Source organism: Diabrotica virgifera, chromosome 5, assembly GCF_917563875.1.
Source record: "Diabrotica virgifera virgifera chromosome 5, PGI_DIABVI_V3a".
Taxonomy (NCBI): Eukaryota; Metazoa; Arthropoda; class Insecta; order Coleoptera; family Chrysomelidae; genus Diabrotica; species Diabrotica virgifera.
The window spans coordinates 139,770,379-139,790,058 of record NC_065447.1 but is presented as its reverse complement, the minus strand read 5'-3'; the positions used below and the strand labels follow the sequence as shown (position 1 = coordinate 139,790,058).

At 31.4% G+C, this 19,680-nt stretch overlaps 2 protein-coding genes across 4 annotated transcripts in view; one reads left to right on the top strand and one right to left on the bottom strand.

The window, feature by feature from the left end:
• The window catches only part of LOC114338316 (protein spinster), a 417,225-nt gene extending 414,570 nt beyond the window's left edge, over positions 1–2,655 (bottom strand). For all 3 annotated transcript variants that reach the window (XM_050650386.1, XM_050650387.1, XM_050650388.1), the window contains exons 1-2: positions 2,329–2,655; positions 1,854–2,268 (exon numbers count right to left, since the gene is read on the bottom strand). In XM_050650386.1, coding sequence (XP_050506343.1) covers positions 1,854–2,058 — 205 coding nt within the window. In that variant the 5' untranslated portion in view covers positions 2,059–2,268; positions 2,329–2,655. The remainder of the gene's footprint in view (positions 1–1,853; positions 2,269–2,328) is intronic.
• Positions 2,656–13,034: 10,379 nt separating this feature from the next.
• On the top strand, positions 13,035–18,364 carry LOC126885485 (uncharacterized). The gene is made up of 2 exons (XM_050652060.1): positions 13,035–14,520; positions 18,270–18,364. Exons 1-2 carry the CDS (start codon positions 13,035–13,037, stop codon positions 18,362–18,364), a joined length of 1,581 nt encoding a protein of 526 aa, XP_050508017.1.
• Positions 18,365–19,680: the final 1,316 nt, after the last annotated feature.

Below are 19,680 nucleotides of genomic sequence, written 5' to 3'. Positions count from 1 at the left end.
TTTTAATATTCTTGGTTATTTTTAAGATTCTGAAACTATTTTCTTGTGGCATGTTTCACACTGTGCAATACATAATAATTCGGAAATAAACCACAATTATTGTAATTAAAATGACATGTTTTTTTGTTTTGATTTCCAATCTAAAAATCATTTTGAAACACTAAAATATTAAAAATTGATATGACTATGGATTTAGCTTAGTAATGACCTCTTATTTATCTCCATTATTATCAAATACAAATTTGGAACAAATAATGTTTACTAATAAGATTTTAAATTCACAGTAGGATACAAAGTTCAAAATATTTGTTTAAATGCATGTTTATAAGACAAATATCAATAAACATCCTTGGGCACAACTATTAGCTGCCTATTATAGTTGGTTCGTTAATGTGAAATACAACTGTCTAGCAATTTTAGTAATTATTTTTTTGCAAAGTTAGTTACATTTTGACAGACTAGATGTGGCTGAATACTATACAACCAAGCACAGGTACTCATAGTCAATATTAAGAGTAAACAAACACAAATAACAGAAATCCTATGCCAATTAATAATTATTTATTTACACCATTATAAATATGTGTTGATTAGAAAACAAATGAGAAAATTATTTATTGTACAAAATAAAAATATTTTGAAGAAATAAATTCCACAAAATTTTATGAGACATTCCCACTATTTCTATTTCTTCTTTTTTTTTTAAATGAAAGAGTAGGTAAGGTTATTTGAGCTGTTAAGAGTGTGGCTTAGGAATTTTTGTGTTGTAGGTTTACTACTATGAATCTGTCAAAATTCGTCTCAGTAGAACGAACCGAGTTTACCTATACACATACACCATAATTTTAAGTCATCCCTCTAAGGATCATGGGATTCTGGAAGTAGAGCATTCTCATCTGTGAGGATCAAAGAGATCATACCTTGTAGAGATTGTACCTCCCTGACCCCTGAAACTACCTCCATCTCTCTCCAGTAGCTTTGATCTTGGATGACCTGGGAAATCAAGTATCTTAAAGACCTTTCTGTAGTGATACCACTTTAATAGGCACTAGCATTATGCATAATGTTGTAAAGAGATACCAGCTATGCAAAAACAATCCATTTTACACAAAGGGTACAATTTCTTTATTGGTACTAACACTGAAGAATGGTAAAGAATATATATTTTGCAATGAATACTCCTGGTAGAATCCATACCAGTTTTGTTTCTGCCAGTTTTAGAAAAACTACACAAAAATTTTGAATAAATTATATTGTCAAGGGTCAGGTTTGTTTTGAAAACAGTTCAATGTGTATGTATGTGTAACTAAATCTATGTCTATATCTACTGTATGTCAATATTCACAAATCTGCACATTTGACTTGGAGATTCCTCTAGGGGCATTAGACATTTATAATAAAAAATGTCATTATGACAATTAAATATTTGAAGGATTTTTTTAACATAAAAACATTTTTCTGAACCCAAACTGATTGTAAATGTAGATCCGCTAATTTAAAATAAAACGTTGATGATACTGAAGGATTTTTGACTCAAATAAACATTTCCTAAAGAGACAAAATTTAAAGCAACAAGTTTTGAAGTAGAATCTAGAATCACCTACAAAATTGTATACAAACATATTTTAAGAAACTTTTTCTTTATAGATTGGTAGGATAAATTAAAAAAGAATGCCTTAATTGTTTTAGTTTATTTTGTAATAAAATTCTCATCTTTGAAAAAAAAATAAGGGAAATGACTTTTTCAAGTTTTCAAACTTTTAAATTTGGCGTAAAAATAAAATGTGTTTGAGGAGAGTAAAGACAGAAAGTAAAAGGTATCAACGTGGACAGAACAATTTAACAAAACTCACCTGCTATAGTGAATCTATCCATATAGTTGATCAAGTTGACAAAACACAAAATACCAACAACAACCCACTCGCGGAAAGTAACATTTCGCATTCCTCGTGGATTATTTTCATTATCTTCTGTGACAAGTTCTTGTTGAGAATTATTCTGAGCTGGATCCATTTTAAATGGTTTCATAACAACTTTCTCTAATTTTTCGGACGGCATGATACCCGGTAAGCACTAACTAACCTAATTTCAAGAGAGTTTGAAAACGAATGAGATTCAAGCCGGTTATCCATGTTGGCGGGTCTGTTTAACAACCAATGAGCATGCGTCGAAAATCACCTGATGATTACGCGTTTACCGAAATTTTCTTATCTATCAAGCTGCACTGTCACCTTTCATTAAGTTTCTTAGGAATGTAAATAATTACTTCTAGAAAACAAAATAAAGCAATTTTATTGGTTACGAATTAATGAGATCACAATAACTTACCTTGTGAACTATATTTCTACCTTAGACAAGATAATCGTCAACAACTGGAGGTGACCTGGCACTTCTTAAAAGTCTGCAAAATTTATCAAACAAATAAAATTATGACGAAAAGGTTATGGTATGCAATAACATGTCTGCATCTGCAGTTTATATTCTGTCTAAAGTGCCACAACCGGGAGATCAGCTTGGTTATATTTATTATAGATTTTTATTAAACGACATTCACTTCAACAAATTTTAAGATACACTGCAATTAACCTTGTTGTGCTTTGTTAACTTTGACAGTATTCGTTTGTAATCTGCAAAAATCTAAATATAATTAATGTGTTAAATATGTTTATCAATGGTGACTGGACATTTAGATATTTTCCGTTCGTTCAAGTGATTTTACCTGTCATCTAGGGAAGAAATTTTAACTAATATGTTTAATTTCTTCGTATTACAGATTTCTTTTTGATGGATTATTACAGATTTCTTTTTGGTGGGTTATTACAGATTTCTTTTTGGTGGAATATTATAGATTTCTTTTTCATGGGCCACTACTCATCGAATCGCACCTCATCACAGGACATTTTATATACACCCAAATCGTTTACACTCATTTCATCGAAGGACCCAACTCATCAACTAGACATTTCATATACAATTCACAACGGCCCGCGGCGCGGCGGGTTTACTTGACTGTCCGTAATTCAATCAACGACTGTATAGTTTAAGTAACCAATAATGTCTATTCGGTAGACTTACACCGGTCATGGATTAAGAAAGAAATGAACGAATTTACTGGTCCGCTGTAGTTTAACTATTTACACATGGGCGCAGTAATTTTTTATTTGAGGAGGTTCTTATATAAATCAAATAATTTTAAATTTTAGGTGTTTGTATAGCCTCAGAAGCCTAAACGACATAATTTCGTGATTCTTTATAACAGTTCATTATCCGTAGCCAAAAATCAATATACCTAATATTAATTGTTGCATGAATATCAATATAATAAAAATAAAACAAATTATAACTTATAAAAGGTAGAAGGCTAAACGTTGCTGTATTGTTGATGTTTTAATTTAATCTCTAAAATGGTTTTCTATAAAGTCACAATCAATTTAAGTGATATATTGACGTTGGATGTTTTTAAATTAAAGTCAATTGACGCGTGTAAAAAGCGTTTATATGACATTGTAAACTAATTTGAGCTTGTTTTATTCTTTTATCAGATCGCATGTTTTCTATGTTAGTCATGTATATTTTATAGTTTATATGTATAATGGGGTATTTTTCCCGTAAATAAAAATTATTAAAAACAATATTATAATATTACGTATGTACCTACAATATCTACAAATAGTTTCGATTTCAAACAAATCACGCCTTGAAAAGGATCCGGAAATCCTACAGCAGGGCATTATGTAAACATCAAATATTTAAGTAAAATGCTAAATATTATTAAGTCAATATACGTACCAATTTTTTTTACTAAAATGATTTAGTCGTTATGTTCACACTATCATCGCCATCGCTGTCATCATCATCGCTGTCGTCACCGTTAATTGTTATTATGATTGGGCTTATTTCGTTAATTTTATTTTCACGAATCCACCAATCCTCAATTAATTTTTCGCACTTGTATATACAGTTCCGCCATACTTCTGGAGTTGCAATTGAAAGTGCTTCTCGCCAAGTTTCCCAAACCGCTTCGTCTGTATACCCATTAGGCCCAATATGGTTGTCGTAATATTATTTTGCTATTCCCCATATATATTCGATGGGATTAAACTGGCAGTGGTATGGTGGAAGACGTAAAACTTGATGCCCGTAACTTTCAGTAACCTGATCCACCACAAAGATTTTTGGTTTTGCATGTTCTTTTGCCAAACGTAACAACTCAGACTTTAATATATGCTGTGGAATAGATATGCGTTCATTTGTTAGCCATTCTTTAATCTTATCTACATTCCACGAATTTGTTGGACTTTTGTTTAGTATTTCTGAATGATAAGGCGCATTGTCTAAAATAATTACGCTGGGCTCACTTAATCCGGGAAGAAGTTTTTCACGCAACCATTTCACAAACATTTCCGTGTTCATATTGTCACGATAGTCACTGTTTTTTGATGTAGACGAAAATATTAAATCAGCACCTTCTATAAAGCCTGTCTTCCCTCCCGCGTGCAGAATTATATGTCGCTTCCCTTCTCCACTAGCATGCTTGATCGATTTTATGTTGTCATCTTGCCATATTCTCTTGGTAGCACCCTTAGAAAATATCCATGTTTCGTCTAAATATACAAAAGTTGACCCTTCTTCTTTAAATATGTTATATTTATTTTCTCAGAAACTCAATTCTCTTGTGTACAACAGAACTTCTTTCACAAAGCGCTTTTCTGTTATCCTCTTTTTTAAATTTGAATCCTATGTTATGTAGGACTTGCCATAAACTTGTTCTGCCGATGTCACCAAATTTCCTCTCTTTTAACTTAAGTAAAATTGTACCTAAAGTCACATGTTCCTTATTTGCACGCATTTGATATATGATATTACGAATTTGAAATTTTCGTCCTTCTAACATATTGTTCGTTTTTAATAACAGGCGAGTATGGTGGTGATCGTTTTCCGGCACTTCACTATTCTCGTTTTTAATTGTAGATCTTAATTTTGATTCGCTAATTTCTAAAGCATCGCACACGCGTTGTTGTACAGACGTTACCGATTTTAAAGGACCACCATTGTTTTTTTCCGCAATAAAGTACTTATGTAGGTTACAAATTAGAGTATCTACATCTAAAACACGTCTTGGCATTTTCGGTTAAACAGCACGAACAGATTCTCACAAAATTAACAATATAAGGCGTTACCAATTCGACAGAAAAAATTCAACTGGAAGATAACAAATGTCCTTATAGTTTCTTATAGCATTCCTGATTTGTTTGTCGACCCATTTAGTTAAATTACCTATTAAAATTGCATTAGTTTGTCATACTTTCTCTAATTTGGTTTTGCACCTATTTGGGTAATTAAGTACTTTCACTTGAATAATTAAAATGCCAAGACAGTACCGTAATTAAAATACCTAGGTCAAAAAATGAGCTTTATTTTGATACTATACAGTATGGTGCAAATGAAAGGAATAAATTCGTTATTTCGTAAACCGGCGACTTTAAGGAAAAATCCTGAAGCAGGTCGATTTTTATTTTTAAATTATGATATTTTGCCATAAATGTCATACTAGTAACGTCATCCATATGGGCGTGATGAAGTAATCGATGATTTTTTTAAATGAGAATAGGGGTCGTGTGCTAGCTCATTTGGATCATTCAATTCTCTATTTATTAATATAAACATTTACATAATTGTTTATACAGGGCGCCCAAAAAATTTTTTTAATTTAAATTATTTGACAAAAAAAGAAGAATCTATATAATTTATTTAATTTAAAATACATTTTATTGCTGTTAGAAATCAGTAAAAAAATGTTTATATCACAAATAAACATTGTTTTTCGCTTAAATTAAATGTTCAAACTTCCTAAGAAACAGGTGGCTGGCGGGAGCTGGCTTGAACATTGAATTTAATCGAAAAGCAATGTTTATTTGTGAAATAAACATTTTTTCTGTTTCTGGGCAACAGTAAAATGTATTTTGAATTAAATATACTACATACATTCTTCTTTTTTGTCAAATAATTTCATTAAAAATTTTTTTGCACGCCCTGTACAAATAATTGTGTAAATGTTTATATGACTAAATAGTGAATTTAATGACCTTTCAAATGAGCTAGCACTCGACCCCTATTCTCATTTAAAAAAATCATCGATTACGTCATCACCCCCAGATGGATGACGACACTAGTATGATATATATGCCAAAATATCATATGTTGAATGGGTTTATTGACAGATTTTAAAACACAATGTAGGTATACCCCCAAAATATATTTTATTACTATTCCTTTCTTTTATCTGTTTCAATAGTTTATTAATGTTTCTTCACTGCTTATATCAATAATACATAGTCTCAATTTACAATCAATTACTTTCAACTGAATTTTAATCCCTTCCTTTCTTTTCTTTTCTACTCTAATTCTCACCCTTTAATTTATATCTCAATTTCATGTACCTACATTGTTGTCTATCAATTCACATTTATTACTGTTATTACTATATGACTGCTAATATACCCTTTTAGCTACAATTTTTAAGCTTTCCGATTTTTCATTCTTTTTACGACCACTACTCCTCTCATTAAAACATCAAGGAGTATTGACTTTAACAATTTAGGTTACAGCTGCACGTCCACATCTAACATACATATTAGATATCGACCCGTTTTGATCCAAACGTTGTTAGTCTTACACTAACACATACACTAATAAATAGAAGTCTTTAATAAATATAAATAAAAACAAAAATCTTTTAATAAACAGAAATAAAAATCTTTAAAACCGGTACAGATTTGTTGGTTGTCTTTCACCAACTATCTCTTCACCCTCAAAAATTCCCAAATTCCATAAACTTGTTTACCTTTGCAACATTCTCCGTCTATTCCACCATATCCCGTTAGCATAACTTAAGCAGATATATCATGTTAATGAATACTGAGGTAGTACCTCCTTGTAACCGAATCATTTAGTTACTTGTAACCGTTGACCTGAAGATGCTCTGCATAGTTTAGAGAGCGAAACCGGTCGTCGGAAGTTACAATAAATGATTGAGAGTACGTCTGTCTTTTACTTCATTCAAAATATCATAATTTAAAAACAAAAATCGACCTGTTTCGGGATTTTCCCTAATGTCATCGGTTTACGAAATAAAGAATTTATTCCTTTCATTTGCACCATACTGTATATACGAGTAGTTGCAAAATTTACTGAATGCATTAACATTATTTAGTGGTGGTCGCATATCGAAATAACTACTCTGTGATAGACCACATAACGAATTAGTTACTCTGCGGTAGACCGCATATCGAATCGGCACTAATCTATATATTTTTTCGTATTTAAAATATTACTTGCGGGTAAATCCTAATTGTTCTTTTAGTCAAGGAAGTCTCTTCGCATCTGCTCGGGAAAATGTTCTAGTCAGGTGTTTTGCATAATCTTACTCCTAAGTTAGTATTAAGTTTTTGCTAAGAAAGGTATTTCTAACAAGGGTGCATTGTATTTTATTATTTATCTTATTATTTTTCCTTAAATTATCCTGTTTATTAAATTTTAATCAAAAAATTACTAAAAATTCAATAATTAAATAGATATTGGCCCTCTACGCACCCGAGGTCTACGCTTATGTTACTGGTATACCTAAAATATTACAATCGACCTGCCGATTCGTTTGTTTCTTTATTAATCCGTGACCGGTGTATCCCTACCGAATAGAGAGGTGAAACGGGTCAGATTTGTAAGTCCTGCTAGTTCCCCTTTAATATAGTTCGGAGGCTGGTTCTTTTTTCTGGTGATTAAATATGTAATTAAAAATATTTATTTTTACTTAGATATACCGTTAAAGCAGGACATATCGTATGTGCTAAAATTAATTATTAATTAATTAATTAATCTTAAATTAAACAACATTTTACACTCCATTATCGAGCTTTAAATCACACACCTATACTCCAGTAAGACATACTACTGAACTAAAAGTTTTGTAAAACTTGTAAATGCCTGAGGGGACCAATTATGTGGGTGTGAAAAACAGATGTCATCAAACGAACCGCCTCTTAAAACATCTTTGACAAAGAATACCAAATTTTGCCGACCTTAAAGCTGTTTCACAATATAAATTTCTCGAACTATACTTATACCTACTTATTCGCAAAATTAAATTCCAACAGAGGGCGCTCAAAATTTGAAAGATGGACGACAACGCTAGGAAAACAATTCATTTTGTCATTTGAATTCACAGTTCTAAAACGTTAAATTAAAATCATTTACAGGAGTGATTTGCCAAAGTAACCACTAAGTTTTGCAACTAAGACATCTGACGACTCAAAATTATGTTTAATCTGTTTGCATTCATTAAAATTTGATGCTAACTACTGATTTGTTTTTACCTTTTTTTCATAAAAAAATCTGGCCCCCGATAATCACACAGCGTTCTCAAAATTATTAATCTATCTTAGGATTTCTAATTTTGTTTTTAATTTAATTAATAGGTGCACTACAGTTTATTTTACACCGACAGATAACAATTTTTAATTAAATAAAAACTGGAAACTTGGAAACTAAGTAGGTGAATTTATTTTATAATAATTGTGTTCTGAAAATTACGAAGTGGTCGGGATATTTTTCATAACAATGTACATTCTATGTACATAATATATACTACATTTTATTCATTTATTTAATTTTGCAGTCGCTTAAACATTAAAAAATACTACGTTTAATACAAACGTTAAATTAACAAAATGTGTAATTTGGCATTGGTTAATTTAGGTCATTACGTAGAGTATAATAGGAATGAATACTAAGGAACACTGCAATAGTTTTTTTAAGTCGAAATTATTGTTAATTACAACATAAACTGACCGCAAATATGTACACAAGTTAATGGCAAAGTCAATGTTTTCCTTGAGTTGATGCTTTCCAATTTCGCCACCAGGCGTCGCCCACTTTGCGGTTCCTCGCCATTTTCCGTTCGTTCACGTTCAAGTGATTTTACCTGTCATCTAGGGAAGAAATTTTAACCAATATGTTTAATTTCTTCGTATTACAGATTTCTTTTTGATGGATTATTACAGATTTCTTTTTGGTGGGTTATTATAGATTTCTTTTTGATGGATTATTATAGATTTCTTTTTCATGGCACGCTACTCATCGAATCGCAACTCATCACAGGACATTTCATATACACCCAAATCGTTTACACTCATTTCATCGAAGGACCCAACTCATCAACTAGACATTTCATATAAAATTCACAACGGCGCGCGGCGCGGCGGGTTTACTTGACTATCCGTATATTCTCAATCAACGACTGTACTTATACCTACTTATACTAAATTTACAATCAAGATGCAGTAGAAATAAACACGTTAAATGCTACTAGGAGCACTCCCGAATCATAATTTACAATGTATAAACTTTGGAAATCATGATTTGGGATTTACAATGTACATTGTAAATTATGATTCGGGAGTGCTCCTGCTCCTAGTATACAGGGTGAGGCAAATAAAGGGCCTATTAGAACTAAAGGCAACAGAATCATAAAAATTCGAATTAAGGGGTTTTGAAGAGTCATCTATTTAATGAAAATATTTTCATCTATTTGCTACTTCCGGTTATACCGGAAGTTGCTTATAACTTCGTTTTTTTTTAATGGGACACCCTATATATTTTTACATTTTTGGATTCTCTTCGATGTCTTCTTTTTTAAAATTTGAGGTTTTGTAATGGTATACAGGATATTTTAAAAGATAATTACGTTTTTGTATTAATTTCGTAGCAACATTCACACCCTGTAGAAATGTAGTAGTTTGACATATAAAACTCTACTTACGTTCAAATGATTTTTAATATAGTCTGCTATTGCTAAGAATCATTAGTATAGCTAAATTTTTATTTTTAGTATACAGGGTTGGTGGAAACTCGGAATGAGTATTTTCTGAGTTTTCTTAAATGGAACACCCTGTATTTTAGTATTGTAATGAAATGATATTTTATGGTACTTTTTTATTTCTTATGCATTCCCTATACCTAAGTGCTTTAATTTGTGCTTAATTGTTAATCGCACCAACAATCTTAACTACGTAGGTATTTTGATAGCTAAACCATTATTGGTAATTTTAAGGATTAGTCTGGATTAATATGTATTTATTTCTGAAAAATTATTTGTGATTTAATTTTTTCACGGCCAACCTAATAAAATTTTACGTATTTTTTGTTGCAATTAATGTTTAGCTTGAATCACCAATAACTCACAAATTAAAGCAATTAGGTATAGGGAATACTTATAAAATAAAAAAGTACCATGACATATCATTTCATTACAGTACTAAAATACAGGGTGTTCCATTTAAGAAAACTCAGAAAATATTCATTCCGAGTTTCGACCAACCCTGTATACTAAAATTTTAAAATTAGCTATACTAATTATTCTTAACAATAGTAGACTATATTAAAAATCACTTGAACGTAAGCAGAGTTTTTAATGTCAACCTGTTACAATTCTACAGGGTGTGAATATTGCTACGAAATTAATAAAAAACGTAAATGTCTTTTAAAATACCCTGTATAATATTACAAAACCTCATATTTTAAAAAAGAAGATATTGAGGAGATTCCAAAACTGTAACAATATACAGGGTATCCCATTTAAAAAAACGAAGTTATAACCCAGGCAACCAACTGACGTCATATAACGTCGAGGAAACGTCAGTTTTGGTTGAATATATACACGTGTTTGAAAATTACGTCATATAGACGTCTATTGTAGGTGATTTTAAATACGTAAGATTAATGACGTTAAAATAACGTTTAAAAAACGTTTTCATTTCAGACAGTTTAAGTCTGACGTCACAAAATTGGGAGGAGCTTGTTTGTATTACTCCAAACAATTTAGTTAAATAATTTTCATAAGAAATTTCTCATTTATTGTTTATGTAGTTTGTGTCTTGTGTGATAAAATAAGACTTTTCATTTAGATATTTAGTTGAAGAAACGTGTTAATTAAGAGATTTGTATTAGTTTTTGCTCAGTGAGTTAGTTTAATGCGGTATTCTTCTTGAGAACTGTTTGAGGTTATGTTTATTTTCTGTTAATGAACTAATTATGTGTTATCGAGTAATTTGTTAATAAATTATTTATTAGTTTGTATGTTTTTTCAGTTTTGATACAGTAAGTAGGTATACTTATATAAATAGTGAAAATTCTATAATGCTAGGGCTGGTACAATCATGCAGAATCAATGTTAGATTGTTTCTAATGCACAAGCGATCTTAAACTAATGGTAGTATATCTTCATCGACACATGGGACGTAGACCTATAGGTTTCATGTTACCTATTTTTTATGCTACCTATTTTAAAACATCTGAAAGAGGTCACTTTTTGAAAGTATTAAAGACGTGATTTTACCGACGTATAAAAGTCGTCACCTTTTAGACGTTTTAAAATCGTCACAATTATTACGTCAAATCGATGAGACAAATACACGTGATTTTCAACGTCGGTACTACGTCATAGAAACACGTCAATTGGTCATTTTATGACCTGTTATCTACGTTATAAAAACGTCGTTTGGTTGCCTGGGAAGCAACTTCCGGTATAACCGGAAGTTGCAAAGAGATGAAAATATTTTCATTAAATAGATCATCCTTCAAAACTTCTACATTAGAATTTTCATGATTCTGTTGCGTTTAGTTCTCGAGACATTTCTAATAGGCCAGTTATCTGCCTCACCCTATATAGCATTTAACGTGTCTTGGTTTGTTTATTTCTACTGAATCTTGATTGTATATTTAGTATAGTCCATTTACTCACGGTTTTTGCTCTGAGTAGAACCGCTTGGATTTACATGAAATTTGGCATACACATACACATAGAACATCTCAAAGAAAAAAAGTGATAGTGTGCCGATGTGTGCTTTTACCCTAGGGTGGGTAATACCCCTTCTCGGCGGTGAAAAAAACATAATATTCAAAATAGAACAGAAGTGGATAAACTGACTAGGTAATTCTGAGCAACTTTTGTTCTATCGAGTTTTTTTTACTAAGTCAATACTTTTCGAGTTATTTGCGAGTAATATATGGATATAATATATAATATATGGATATATAATAGTATATATATAATTATATAATATATAATATATAATATAATAGTAATATATAATATATGGACGAAAAGTATTATTTATTATTGGATAGACAGTTCCGCCCTTGCTCAATGACGGGAAAAAACAAGCATCAAAAATACACAACATATTTTTGTCAGATTGTCATTAAAATTATTAGATTGATTGTCATAATATAAAATCACATTTTTTAACAATTTGTAATTAATTTTTTAGCTGAATACAAGAAGTTTTTAATATAATATATTACAGTCCATTCTATCAGAAGTTTGTCCATAACATTTGGTACCTTCGAGCCCGAGAAGCATAAAATTATGTCCGATCGAACCCGATGATTGAGACAATGGTCTAATAGATCCAGATGGGTATGAAGATTATTGGGTTTTGAAGAATTTATGATTCAGCCAGATTGGATCCGCTCTGCCGATTGAATTAAATGTGAGGTTTTTCCATTTATTATCTTGATTGTTCTTTGTTTATCCTTCATATTTATTTCCTTTCAACAAAGTGCCAATAAATTATTAGATTTTTGAGGATTTTGGGGTTCAATTAAAAATTTTGATTTTGCGCATTGAATAGTTGATTTATAACCTATAATTTTATTTAGCTAAAAAATAATTACTTATTAGATTGATTTGTACACCTTTGTGTGTATGCAAATATGTATTTGAGTTGATTTGGAGTATTAGTTTGTGGAATGCTATACGATTTCTGATTATTATTAGTAGATATTGCTATTATTATTGGATTTATTTAAATATAAATGATTATAGGACCATAGCCAATATTCGGCTAAGTTTGATTATTAGATAAAAGACAGATTTAGATTTGACTTTTATTACTTGATTGCTTAACGTTGATTTTTGAGTTCGTACAATTAAATAATATTATTTGCTACGTATTTTGATTAATATAAAGCTAAAAATGCCTATGAAAGCTTCTGATTTTCGTCAATTATATCGCAAAAGAGATATAATTGAACAAAGATTAAACAATTTTATTAAATTTATAGAGTCGATGACAAATATCGCGATTAATGATTTAAGCGAAGACCATTTTTCGCAAATAGAATGGAATACTGAAAGAACTGAAAGTTTAGTTACGGAATTTGATGAAATCCAAATGTCAATTGAATTAAATTGTCAGGATCAAGATATTCAGCAAGAGTATGCGAAAAGACAACGATTAGATACTATATTTTCAAAAACTTTGTCTAAAGCAAGAACGATTTTAAAAAGAAAATGTTCCGATTCATCCAGTTCAGAGTCGAAAAGGTTAGATATAAATCATGAATATAGTGGATTAGAAGGTGTCAAATTACCTCCTATTCAGTTACCTGTCTTTCATGGAGACTATTTGACGTGGATTGAGTTTAAAGATACTTTTGAAGGGTTAATTCATAATAATAAAGTATTGGCAGATATTCAAAAATATCATTATTTACGTGCGAGTTTAAAAAGTGATGCATTGAAAATTATACAAAGTTTAGATTTTTCTGCACAAAATTACAATTCTGCATGGCAGACTCTATGCAACAGATTTGACAACTCTCGGATGTTAGTAAACAATCATTTAAAAGCTCTTTTTGAGATTGAAAATTTAAATAAAGAATCTGCATTAGGTCTTAGAAGCATGATAGATTCAGTTAAAAAGCATTTATTCGCTTTAAAATCACTTCAACTACCGACTGAACATTGGGATGCTATTATGGTGTATTTGGTAAGTGGTAAATTGGATAAATTTAGTTCTAGGGAATGGGAAAAAAGAAAAATAGATAATTCTTTGCCAAGTTTAAACGAATTTCTTGAATTCTTGAAGAATCGTGCTGATTTTTTGGAAACTATAGAGTTAAGCAATGTGACAAAACCGGATTATAAATCTAATTACCAAGATAAACGCTCTAGATCTCTGCTAACTAGTAAAAGCAGAAGTTGTAATTTTTGTAAACAAAATCATTTGATTTACCTATGTGAAGAATTTCTTAAACTTTCAGTAACCCAAAGATGGGATAAAATAAAACAATTAAATTTATGCCGAAATTGTTTATGTACCGGACATTCCTACAAACAATGTAAATCGTTCGGTTGTAAGATATGTAAAGCCAAACACAGTTCTCTTTTACATGAAAATAAACCATCTGATATTCATGTTAAAGAAAACAGTTCAATTAATTTTAACCCGAACAATGATTCCGAGAATGAACCAAATAAAGTTAAGTTGTCAACTAATACTTCAGAAAATAATGTTAATAGAAATGAGATTGTTTTAAAAAATAATTGTTCAAATAATGATTATGTACTGTTGAGTACTGCTAAAGTTAGAGTATATGATAGATACGGAAATACTCATATCGCACGAGTAATCCTAGATTCAGGGAGCCAATCATGTTTTATTACAGAGGATTTTCTAAGTAAACTCGATTTAGACACAAATAGAGCAAATATTTGTGTTTCAGGAATTAATAATTCCGTTTCATCTTTAAATAAAAAATGTCAATTAAAAATTGGTTCTATATTAAACAATTTTAAGTCAAATTTACATTGCATAGTGGTGCAACAGATTACTGAGAATTTGCCAACTTATACTTTTAATGTCTCAAATTTCTCAATACCCCCTAATATAACTTTGGCAGATGATTCATTTAATGTAAGCAGTAAGGTAGATATGTTACTTGATGCTAGTTTGTTTTGGGATATAATGTTAGATGGTCGCATAGATCTTGGAAAGAATTTACCCTCCCTCCAAAATACTGTTTTTGGTTATATTGTGGTTGGTAAAGTTCCATATCCAACAAAAAATCATATTAGATGTCATTTTTCACAAATATTTAGTAGTGATGATTTACAATTAGAGAAATTTTGGTCTGTTGAAGAGCCAAAGTCTCATATTTCTTATTCAAAGGATGATGTTTATGTTGAAAATCATTTTAAAAATTCATTTTCTCGATCAGAAACTGGTCAATTTATTGTTAAAATTCCCTGGAAGGAACATCCTTCTGTCCTAGGCGATTCTAAACAATTAGCTGTTAAAAGATTATTGTATTTAGAGGATAGATTTAAGAAATGTCCCGAACTTAAAAATGGTTATTTAAATTTCATGAAAGAATATTTAGATTTAGATCACATGTCAATTGATTATAATTTAGATGCGGAAGGCACCACAGAACCTAATTATTTTTTACCACATCATGGTGTTATCAAAAATGAAAGCCTGACAACCAAACTCCGTGTTGTTTTTAATGGTTCTGCCCCATCGACTAATGGGAAGTCATTGAATGATATCCAATATTCAGGACCAGCAATTCAAAATAATATTTTGAGTATTTTGATTAGATTTAGACAACATGCAGTTGTTGTTGTTTCCGACATCAGCAAAATGTATAGGATGATACTTGTTCATCCCGATGACAGAAGAATGCAAAAAATTGTCTGGAGGAATAGTAGTCCTTCTCAGCCAATTTCAATTTATAATTTAAAAACCGTAACATATGGCACTACCAGTGCGCCATATCTAGCCATTAGGTGTATCCAGCAATTGTCATTTGATAATAAAATCAAGTTTCCTGAAGCAAGTGAAATTATTCTGAGAGATTTTTATGTTGACGATCTCATTACTGGATTTTCAAGTGAGGCTGAAGCTATTAAAAGATGTGATGAAGTGGTCAAAATATTGAAGTCAGCTTGTTTTAATTTAAGGAAATGGTCTTCAAACAGCCAATTGGTATTAGATCACTTTAAAGATTATTCCGATCCTTTAAAAGTACTTAATTTAGGAGATCACGAGTGTATTAAAACTCTTGGTATTCAATGGTCTAGTAAGTTAGATATTTTCAGTTTTCATGTTGAAAACCCTGATCTTTTATCAAAAATAACGAAGCGCACAATGCTTTCTGCAATCGCAAAAATTTATGATCCCTTAGGTTTAGCCAGTTGTTGTATAATCCTAGTAAAAATTATGATTCAATCTCTTTGGTCGTTAAAACTTGATTGGGATTCCGAAGTCCCCTCTGATTTGTGTGATAAATGGAAAAAGTTCCAGTCTAAGTTATGTCACTTAAATGATTTAAGAATTCCACGGTGCGTTCTGAGTAATAAACCTAAAATAATAGAATTACATGGATTTAGTGATGCTTCACAATACGCATATTGTGCAACAATTTATGCTCGATGCATTGATTCACAAGGTTCTATAAATGTTCATTTGTTATGTGCTAAGACTAAGGTCGCCCCAGTCAAAATATTGACTATTCCTCGATTAGAATTGTGTGGTAGCTTATTATTGGTCCAACTTATGAAATCTGTTTCAGATTCTGTTACTTTTCAGTACACTCCATATTATTGGTGTGATTCACAAATTGTTTTGCATTGGCTCAATAATGACCCAGCAAACCTTCAAGTTTTTGTTGGAAACCGTGTTGCAGAAATTCAAAGATGTACTACAATTGAAAATTGGAATTATGTTAGCTCGTCTGAGAATCCTGCAGATATTGGTAGTAGAGGAATTTTGCCAGACCAATTAGCTCACTGTAAGCTCTGGTTTAATGGCCCTCAATTTTTATCAACAGATTTTGATAAAACTAAGTTCTATGATTTACTTGATATATCAAACCTTCCTGAAATGAGAAAGAAATCTAAGGCATTAGTTTCTATAAAAAATGATTTTAATTCACTTTTTTATAAATACTCGAATCTGAACAAATTAATTAGAATTATGGCTTATTGTAGAAGATTTGTTAATAATTCAAAGTCAAAGTCTAATAGTAGAAGGTATGGCCCGATTTCAGCAATCGAATTTACTGATTCAGAGGTTTTTCTTGTTAGATTAGCTCAGACAGAAAGTTTTGTTGAAGAAATTTCATTATTAAATAACGGTAAAGACCTTTCGTCAAAGAGTAGATTATTACCTTTAACGCCTTTTCTAGATGAAACTGGATTATTGAGAGTAGGAGGACGTCTTAGAAAATCTTCTAGGAATTATGATGGGAAACATCCCTTACTATTAGATAAGATTCATGTTTTAAGCAAACTAATATTGAGACATGAGCATGTGCAACTTCAACATGCAGGTCCACAACTCTTGTTAGCGACAGTTCGTCAAAAATTTTGGATAATTGCGGGAATGTCCCTAGCTAAAACAGTTGTAAGGAATTGCATTAGATGCTATCGGTTTAAACCCAAACCTGGTTCTACGATTATGGCTGATTTGCCAGAACATCGTGTTAATATATCACAACCTTTTTTCATAACTGGATTAGATTACGCAGGGCCAGTTACATTAAAGGATAGAAAAGGTCGCGGATGTAAAACGTATAAAGCGTACATATGTTTATTTATTTGCTTCGCCACGAAAGCAGTACATTTAGAATTAATTAGTTCTTTGACATCTGAAGCTTTCATGGCAGGCCTTAGAAGATTTGTTTTTAGACGCGGTAAACCCGGGCATCTGTATTCAGATAACGGTACAAGTTTTGTAGGTGCCAAAAATGAACTAAAAATTTTGTATGATTTCATTAGAAAATCAGAGGATGAAATTGTCACCTCTTGCGCAGCTCAGAATATTATATGGCATTTCATTCCTCCTAGTACTCCAAATTTCGGGGGATTATGGGAAAGTAATATAAAAGGGGTAAAATATCATTTATCTCGTATTATTGGTCAAACCCTTCTAACTTATGAAGAATTCTGTACATTTTTAATTCAGATTGAAGGCACTTTGAATTCACGTCCTTTATATGCTCTATCATCTGATCCTAACGATTACACTCCTTTAACTCCCTCACATTTTTTAATCGGAAGACCGATGACCGCTGTCCCTGATCATACGTTTCAAGGAGAGATAAAAATAAACCAATTGTCCAGATTCCAACTGATTCAGAAATTGTTGCAAGACTTTTGGAAGCAATGGTCAAAGATTTACCTGAATGATCTCCAACAACGTCATAAATGGAGAAGTAGTACTTCCACCATTCAAGTCGGATCTTTAGTGCTCTTAAAATCTGACAATTTGCCCACTTGTCAGTGGCAGTTAGGAAGAATAGTGTCTGTTCACCCTGGTGATGATGGTGAAATTCGAGTGGTAACTGTTAAAACCGCTCATGGACTTTATAAACGAGGAATAACTAAAATTTGTCCATTACCATTAGCTGAGACTTGTTTCTAGTGTTCCTCATTAACTTAGGTGATTTGTGTTTGAACGGTCTTGGAGCTGTTCAAGGCGGGGAGTATGGACGAAAAGTATTATTTATTATTGGATAGACAGTTCCGCCCTTGCTCAATGACGGGAAAAAACAAGCATCAAAAATACACAACATATTTTTGTCAGATTGTCATTAAAATTATTAGATTGATTGTCATAATATAAAATCACATTTTTTAACAATTTGTAATTAATTTTTTAGCTGAATACAAGAAGTTTTTAATATAATATATTACAGTCCATTCTATCAGAAGTTTGTCCATAACATCTTTCAACAAAAGAAACACGTTGTTAGACGGTTTTTCGCAAATAACTCAAAAATAGTATGATAGAATTAATTCAAAAAATGACATAACCCAGACATCCAAAGTGAAAGTTATCCTCCAACCAAATTGTTCTATCGATTCAGTGAATTTGTACTCTACGAGCTCCCTAGTGGGAAAGTTTTGGGGTAGTTCTGATTTCTTTCATTATATATGGATTTTGGGCTGCTGAATCCGAATATGAGGTTTGCGGACAAAATTTCTTGCCGGAACATTGAAAAAATCGCGAAAAAATCGAAAATTTTTAGCTTTTTTCCGCTTTTTTGCTCAAATCTCGAAAACTATTAACTTTTAGTAAATGGCCTGTTAACAGAAATTAAAGTACTAACAATTATCTACAAATATCAATATTTACTTTTTTTTCAGACGAACCGTTCGGTCTAAACTGCAAGTTGAAAATTGCCAATTTTTAACGGTCTTGGCAAAACCCACTTTTTACATTCCAAAACTTTATTTTTTATTAGAATGCTGTCATTTGATAAATTTCTCCTAGTTTTCTGTACAAATAATAAATGTTAGTTCATAATATGAATATGGTATGTCTCTTCTCACAGCTTCCATGAATCCATTCCATCCTAAAATACAGAAGATCAGGCACAAATGGAGTCACAGTTTCAGTTGGTGTGAACATTGCCTTCGGATCTTGATTTCTGATAAACCTTGAGGTTTTGTCCTTTCAAAATGTATTAGTTGAACAGCTCTCTGACTTCCATAAACCTCAGGTGCGGGTTTAGTTTTTGGCCGAGGAATGGATTGGTTAGGAGCTATTGCATGTTTTGGTGCAATACAATAAATGCCATCCATGACCTAAAAAGTGTGGTATCCGTCGATTGTATGTACTTTAACCCTTTCTGTCCCAACGCTGCAAAGTGGGTCTGTATTCCCAACCGCCGTATATATACGTTCAAGGTGTTATGGTCTCAATTTACCAAAGCCGAAAATATTCGTTGCTTATAAAATTTTAGACTCATTGGTGTCCCAATGCCGTAGAAATATGTCCGAAAATGTTAGATTATTGTTCCCAAAGCCTCAAAATGTTGGCACCTAAGAAG